Source organism: Bos mutus, chromosome 21 (genome assembly GCF_027580195.1).
Source record: "Bos mutus isolate GX-2022 chromosome 21, NWIPB_WYAK_1.1, whole genome shotgun sequence".
NCBI classification, from domain to species: Eukaryota; Metazoa; Chordata; class Mammalia; order Artiodactyla; family Bovidae; genus Bos; species Bos mutus.
In genome coordinates this window covers 53,440,297-53,448,924 of record NC_091637.1, presented here as the reverse complement: position 1 = coordinate 53,448,924, position 8,628 = coordinate 53,440,297, and the positions used below count along the sequence as shown (strand labels likewise).

Here is an 8,628-nt window from a genome sequence, read left to right as displayed (position 1 = left end):
GTAGATTATCTTTAAACTAATTTTTGCTAGTTTTACATTGATATTATTTTAATCTTAATTTTAGAAGTGAAGTTTATCTCTTTTATAGGCATATTGGTCAGTTATTTTTCCTCTATACATCTTCTATTCATGTTCTTTATTTTTTTTCTATTGTATTATTTGTATATTGATTTTCTAAAACTTTTTAGTGTTTTAAGTTTAGTTCTTTGTCTGTGGTATTTTATATACTTTTTTTTAAATTTAATTTTATTTTTAAACTTTACATAATTGTATTAGTTTTGCCAAATATCAAAATGAATCCATCACAGGTATACATGTGCTCCCCATCCTGAACCCTCCTCCCTCCTCCCTCCCCATACCATCCCTCTGGGTTGTCCCAGGGCACTAGCCCCAAGCATCCAGTATCGTGCATCAAACCTGGACTGGCAGCTCATTTCTTACATGATATTTTACATGTTTCAATGTCATTCTCCCAAATCTTCCCACCCTCTCCCTCTCCCACAGAGTCCATAAGACTGTTCCATACATCAGTGTCTCTTTTGCTGTCTCATACACAGGGTTATTGTTACCATCTTTCTAAATTCCATATATGTACGTTAGTATACTGTATTGGTGTTTTTCTTTCTGGCTTGCTTCACTCTGTATAATAGGTTCCAGTTTCATCCATCTCATTAGAACTGATTCAAATGTATTCTTTTTAATGACTGAGTAATACTCCATTGTGTATATGTACCACAGCTTTCTTATCCATTCATCTGCTGATGGGCATCTAGGTTGCTTCCATGTCCTGGCTATTATAAACAGTGCTGCGATGAACATTGGGGTACACGTGTCTCTTTCCCTTCTGGTTTCCTCAGTGTGTATGCCCAGCAGTGGGATTGCTGGATCATAAGGCAGTTCTCTTTCCAGTTTTTTAAGGAATCTCCACACTGTTCTCCATAGTGGCTGTACTAGTTTGCATTCCCACCAACAGTGTAAGAGAGTTCCCTTTTCTCCACACCCTCTCCAGCATTTATTGCTTGTAGACTTTTGGATCGCAGCCATTCTGACTGGCGTGAAATGGTATCTCATAGTGGTTTTGATTTGCATTTCTCTGATAATGAGTGATGTTGAGCATCTTTTCATGTGTTTGTTAGCCATCTGTATGTCTCCTTTGGAGAAATGTCTATTTAGTTCTTTGGCCCATTTTTTGATTGGGTCATTTATTTTTCTGGAGTTGAGCTGTAGGAGTTGCTTGTATATTTTTGAGATTAGTTGTTTGTCTGTTGCTTCATTTGCTATTATTTTCTTCCATTCTGAAGGCTGCCTTTTCACCTTGCTAATAGTTTCCTTTGATGTGCAGAAGCTTTTAAGTTTAATTAGGTCCCATTTGTTTATTTTTGCTTTTATTTCCAATATTCTGGGAGGTGGGTCATAGAGGATCCTGCTGTGATGTATATCGGAGAGTGTTTTGCCTATGTTCTCCTCTAGGAGTTTTATAGTTTCTGGTCTTACGTTTAGATCTTTAATCCATTTTGAGTTTATTTTTGTGTAAGGTGTTAGAAAGTGTTCTAGTTTCATTCTTTTACAAGTGGTTGACCAGTTTTCCCAGCACCACTTGTTAAAGAGATTGTCTTTAATCCATTGTATATTCTTGCCTCCTTTGTCAAAGATAAGGTGTCATATGTGTGTGGATTTATCTCTGGGCTTTCTATTTTGTTCCATTGATCAATATTTCTGTCTTTGTGCCAGTACCATACTGTCTTGATGACTGTGGCTTTGAAGTAGAGCCTGAAGTCAGGCAGATGGATTCCTCCAGTTCCATTTTTCTTTCTCAAGATTGCTTTGGCTATTCGAGGTTTTTTGTATTTCCATACAAATTGTGAAATTATTTGTTCTAGCTCTGTGAAGAATACCGTTGGTAGCTTAATAGGGATTGCATTGAATCTATAAATTGCTTTGGGTAGTATACTCATTTTCACTATATTGATTCTTCCAATCTATGAACATGGTATATTTCTCCATCTATTAGTGTCCTCTTTGATTTCTTTCACCAGTGTTTTACAGTTTTCTATATATAGGTCTTTAGTTTCTTTAGGTAGATATATTCCTAAGTATTTTATTCTTTCCGTTGCAATGGTGAATGGAATTGTTTCCTTAATTTCTCTTTCAGTTTTCTCATTATTAGTGTATAGGAATGCAAGGGATTTCTGTGTGTTGATTTTATATCCTGCAACTTTACTATAATCATTGATTAGCTCTAGTAATTTTCTGGTGGAGTCTTTAGGGTTTTCTATGTAAAGGATCATGTCATCTGCAAATAGTGAGAGTTTTACTTCTTCTTTTCCAATTTGGATTCCTTTTATTTTTTTTTCTGCTCTGATTGCTGTGGCCAAAACTTCCAAAACTATGTTGAATAGTAATGGTGAAAGTGGGCACCCTTGTCTTGTTGCTGACTTTAGAGGAAATGCTTTCAATTTTTCACCATTGAGGATAATGTTTGCTGTGGGTTTGTCATATATAGCTTTTATTATGTTGAGGTATGTTCCTTCTATTCCTGCTTTCTGGAGAGTTTTTATCATAAATGGGTGTTGAATTTTGTCAAAGGCTTTCTCTGCATCTATTGAGATAATCTCAGAGACCTCCAGGACAATATTAAACGCTACAACATTCGAATCATAGGGGTCCCAGAAGAAGAAGACAAAAAGAAAGACCATGAGAAAATACTTGAGGAGATAATAGTTGAAAACTTCCCTAAAATGGGGAAGGAAATAATCACCCAAGTCCAAGAAACCCAGAGAGTCCCAAACAGGATAAACCCAAGGCGAAACACCCCAAGACACATATTAATCAAATTAACAAAGATCAAACACAAAGAACAAATATTAAAAGCAGCAAGGGAAAAACAACAAATAACACACAAGGGAATTCCCATTAGGATAACAGCTGATCTTTCAATAGAAACTCTTCAGGCCAGGAGGGAATGGCAAGACATAGTTAAAGTGATGAAAGAAAATAACCTACAGCCCAGATTATTGTACCCAGCAAGGATCTCATTCAAATATGAAGGAGAAATCAAAAGCTTCTCAGACAAGCAAAAGTTGAGAGAATTCAGCACCACAAAACCAGCTCTCCAACAAATACTAAAGGATATTCTCTAGACAGGAAACACAAAAACAGTGTATAAACTCGAACCCAAAACAATAAAGTAAATGGCAACGGGATCATACTTATCAGTAATTACCTTAAATGTAAATGGGTTGAATGCCCCAACCAAAAGACAAAGACTGGCTGAATGGATACAAAAACAAGACCCTACATATGTTGTCTACAAGAGACCCACCTAAAACAGGGGACACATACAGACTGAAAGTGAAGGGCTGGAAAAAGATTTTCCATGCAAATAGGGACCAAAAGAAAGCTGGAGTAGCAATACTTATATCAGATAAAATAGACTTTAAAACAAAGGCTGTGAAAAGAGACAAAGATGGTCACTACCTAATGATCAAAGGATCAATCCAAGAAGAAGATATAACAATTATAAATATATATGCACCCAACACGGGAGCGCCACAGTATGTAAGACAAATGCTAACAAGTATGAAAGGAGAAATTAACAATAACACAATAATAGTGGGAGACTTTAATACCCCACTCACACCTATGGATAGATCAACTAAACAGAAAATTAACAAGGAAACACAAACATTAAACGATACAATAGACCAGTTAGACCTAATTGATATCTATAGGACATTTCATCCCAAAACAATGAATTTCACCTTTTTCTCAAGCGCACATGGAACCTTCTCCAGGATAGATCACATCCTGGGCCATAAAGCTAGCCTTGGTAAATTCAAAAAAATAGAAATCATTCCAAGCATCTTTTCTGACCACAATGCAGTAAGATTAGATCTCAATTACAGGAGAAAAACTATTAAAAATTCCAAAATATTGAGGATGAACAACACCCTGCTGAATAACCAACAAATCACAGAAGAAATCAAAAAAAGAAATCAAAATTTGCATAGAAACTAATAAAAATGAAAACACAACAACTCAAAACCTGTGGGACACTTTAAAAGCAATCCTAAGGGGAAAGTTCATAGCAATACAGGCATACCTCAAGAAACAAGAAAAAAGGCAAATAAATAACCTAACCCTACACCTAAAGCAATTAGAAAAGGAAGAAATGAAGAACCCCAAGGTTAGTAGAAGGAAAGAAATCTTAAAAATTAAGGCAGAAATAAATGCAAAAGAAACAAAAGAGACCATAGCAAAAATCAACAAAGCCAAAAGCTGGTTCTTTGAAAGGATAAATAAAATTGACAAACCATTAGCCAGACTCATCAAGAAACAAAGGGAGAAAAATCAAATCAATAAAATTAGAAATGAAACTGGAGAGATCACAACAGACAACACAGAAATACAAAGGATCATAAGTGACTACATTTTTTAAAGTCTATTTGCTCTTCATTAACATTTCTTAGACTAAAGGAATAGGATTTTGCACATCTTTTGACCAATTCATCTTTCTTGTAAAATTTCTGTGTGATGTATGTTAAAGTTTATTTATATTTTAAATCTATTATAATTCCATTTACAGTATGCTTAACTGGGATTTCTCTTTTTCAAAGCTTCAATTAAATGATTTCATCTTCAGTGGGAATTCATTCCCATGTAGTTATTCAGCAGAGTATATAGTGGTTGCATCAAAAAAATGCATTTTCTTTTCACTTGACATGTATTTAGACTCAACATTATTTTATTTGTCAAACTTTGGGTGGAACTATTTTCTGAGATAATTGAAAATTAGGCTATCTCAAGTTATTTGAGAAGGCAAACATGCCATGCATGTATGCAAACATTGAGAGTGGGCTCCTGTGGTTACTGAATACTAAGGAGATAATGAACTTACATGGGTATGGACCTCAGAACTCAAGTTTTTCAAACAATATTGACTTTCCCTCAAATTATATGAATATATATTGATAGAACATTGCCACACATGTTACCAGTTGTTTTCTCAAACAATGAAAGTACACCGCAGAATTCTGAATTCTGCATTACAGCTGTCTTTACAGTAGGATGAAGCGAACAGAATTAAAAGTTCAAAAGCATCGACTCCAACTAAAACAAAGCAGCATTACCAGAGTTGACTTCATATTCCTCTGCTAGACAAATGCTTGTTTTCAACTTGATGTTTCAAGCAGTAGATTTCTCACTTGTGGCCAGCATCTGTGAGTTGTTTATCAGGTTAAAAAGTTCTGGATATATCATTGATGGAACCTTGTAGTGACAATTGGCTGTGATGTCATAGACTCTTAGTTAAACTTCTAGAAGTTATATTTAGTCATACCAGAGATTAAACAGGAAAGATGCTTACTAAATGAGGTGGGATCCAACAGGAGTGTAGTACAGAATGTAATAATTTATGAACTAACTTTTTCCTGAGGTAGCTCAACAGAAGAACTTTTAATGAGGAAGGCAAAGGCTTAAGTATCTTGTACATTTGTCATTCCTGATGGTTAATTTACTTGAAGGTTAATAAGTTTGAAATCTACCGGTCTTAGAAATGGAAGAGAAGGATGAATCTGAACAGTCTATCTCGGCAGGGAGGCAAGAAATTCGAAAGAGAAGACGACCGAGCCAGCCCATGGTAGATAAATCCCAGCAGACTGAAGTGACAGAGAAAAAGAAACAATTATCTATACCACAATCATCTGGCCCCAAAGCTGCCCTTAGTATTGGTAATATTCCTGGAAGCAAATTAAACTATGAATGTCATAGAGTATCTTCTCAACTTCAGCAAACTTGGATAAAGAGAAAGCGTGTACAGGATATGGCTGATAAGTCTCTACAGACAGAAACTATTGCAGAAGAGAAAAAAGAAGAAATCAAGTTAGTTTGTGAAGCAGTGGTACCTGAGGAAAAGCCAGCTGCTGTTGAAGTAGGTCCTGAATTTCCAGAGAGTGTTCAGGAAGTAGAAGTTCCACCAAACAGATACTCTGTTCAGGTCAAAATAGACAGATCTCAGCAGACTACTTGTACTGGAGACTGGACAATGATGAACTTTCCTCAAAAAGATAAACTAGACAAGGAACAGCAGACATACTTTAGTGAATCAGAAATAGTGGTTATTGGATGGCCGACTAATTCTTTTTCAAAGTCAAAGGAAGGTGCACAGAAGCGCAAATCTTCAGGGAATATTTTTCTTAGTGAACATCCTGAATTTCAACCCACAACAAGTAGCAATGAAGAAATTAGGCGGCCAAGTATTAGCAGAACAGTGTCTATTTCACCAACCAAAAAGATTCTCCTGTACCTTTAGAAGATGAGAAAGATGTTCCAGTTGAAGTACAGCCTCCTGCTGCAGAAGAGATCTCTGCTGAAGAACAGCTTCCACTAGCTGAGACTACTTCAGAAGAGGTTCCTGTGGCAGTTCAGCCTCCACCAGCTGAAGAGCCTCCTCTTGAAGCACAGCCTTCCCCCACTGAAGAGGCTCCTGGAGATGAGGCCCCTGCTAAAGTAGAGCCTACACCAGCTGAAGAGGCTCTTTCAGAAAAGCCTCCTGCTGAAGATGCTCTTGTTGAAATACAGCCTTCCCCAGTGGAAGAGGCTGCTGGAGATGAGGCCCCTGCTAAAGTAGAGGCCACCTCATCTGAAGAGACTCTTTTAAAAGAGCCTCTTACTGAAGTTCAGCCTCCTGCAGCTGAAGAGGCTCCTATACAAGATACCCCAGAACTTCAACTTTCACCAGCTGTGGAGGCCCCTGCAGAAGAGGCCCCAGCTGAAGCTGAGCCTCCACCAGCTGAGGAGGCTCCTGCAGAAGAGGCCCCAGAAGTTCAGTCTCCACCAGCTGAGGAGGCCCCTGCAGAAGAGCCCCCAGAGATTCAGTCTCCACCAGCTGAGGAGGCCCCTGCAGAAGAGCCCCCAGAGATTCAGTCTCCACCAGCTGAGGAGGCCCCTGCAGAAGAGCCCCCAGAGGTTCAGTCTCCACCAGCTGAGGAGGCCCCTGCAGAAGAGGCCCCAGAAGTTCAGTCTCCACCAGCTGAGGAGGTCCCTGCAGAAGAGGCCCTAGCTGAAGTTGAGCCTCCACCAGCTGAAGAGGCCCCTGCAGGAGAGCCCCCAGAGGTTCAATCTCCACCAGCTGAAGAGGCTCCTGCAGAAGAGGCCCCAGAAGTTCAGTCTCCACCATCTGAGGAGGCCCCTGCAGAAGAGGCCCCAGAAGTTCAGTCTGTACCAGCTGGGCAGGCCCCTGCAGAAGAGCCCCTGGAAGTTCAGCCTCCACCAGCTGAGGATGCCACTGAAGAGGAGGCCTCAGAAGTTCAGTCTCTACCAACTGATGAGGCCCCTGCAGAAGAGGGCCTAGGATTTCAGTCTCCACCAGCTGACAAGGCCCCTGAAGAAGAGGCCCCAGAAGTTCAGTCTCCACCAGCTGAGGAGGCCCCTGCAGAAGAGCCCCCAGAAGTTCAGTCTCCACCAGCTGAGGAGGCCCCTGCAGAAGAGGCCACAGAAGAAGTTCAATCTCCACCCACTGAGGAGTCTCCTGCAGAAGAGGCCCCCGCTGAACTTCAGCCTCCATCAACTGAAGAAACTACTTCAGAAATGGTCTCTGTTGAGAAACAGCCTTCACTCACTGAAGAGCCCTTTATTACACCAATCTCCTTAGAGGAAACCTCTGCTGAAGTTCTGCTTCCACCATTTGAGCAAACCCCTGCAGATGAGGCTCTGGTAGAGAATGTGTCTCCAGTAGATCAGGCTCCAAAGGAAGCAGATGTCCTGGTGGAACAATTAGAATCAGGGAATTTGGATGATAAGCCAAAATCTGAAGAGCCTTTAGAACGGGATACTATTCCTAAAGATTCATCTGGTACCAAGAATGAAGGGGTTTCTTTTGAAATAAAGGGTGTCATCCATATAGAACTGGAATAGGGGCGGCCTCCTCAGCTGTGGTCTGATCTTAACTAAGCTAACAATCAGAAACCAGGAGGTTCTGGGAAGTACGTACGTAAGAAAATGGTAGGTATATTTGAAGGTATTTGGAGAGAGCTTTGTGAAGAAGGAAGTGAATGGAAATTCTAAGACATGGAATATAGTTTGGAAAATGAGCAATAAAAACTAGTGATTTAAAATTACTCTACTATTTTTATTCAAATCTAAAGTGTAATAAAATATCTATTTTGAAATGAAGTAATTTTATAATTGAAAGAATTAAAATATCCTTTTGACACTAAATCCTGTTGACAAGGGTAAAATATTCTCTACAGTCATTTTTTCTTTCTCTACATGTAGCTTGTAGTGGAAAAGGCATTTTCTTTTCTTCAGTTCTCTCATCTACTTTAAGTTTCTTGAGTTTTGGTCACACATCTAAAGTTATGGAGTGTTTTCTTTCTCCTTAAAATTCATCATGTCTATTATTCTCTTTCTATTTGATTCCTTCTGAGACATTATTTCTTTTTTGTTTTCGTTCCTGTCTTGCACATCTCGCCGTCTGGATAAGGACACTTCCTTTATAAAAATCTTCACTTCAGTGAAGCTAACAGTGGATGAAGTATTTTAAAAAGTGTATAATCATAAACAAAAATATACTGAGACAGCCTTGAGGGCATATTCCTTTTTAGTTTTTTACATTCCAATTTTATTGAG

The 8,628-nt window shown here is 38.8% G+C and overlaps 1 protein-coding gene across 1 annotated transcript; it reads left to right on the top strand.

The window, feature by feature from the left end:
• The first annotated feature begins 5,554 nt into the window (after positions 1–5,554).
• FSCB (fibrous sheath CABYR binding protein) lies at positions 5,555–7,914 on the top strand. Its single transcript, XM_070358191.1, is given in 2 exon segments — positions 5,555–6,284; positions 6,287–7,914. Coding segments are annotated over 2 exon segments (2,358 nt in total).
• Positions 7,915–8,628: the final 714 nt, after the last annotated feature.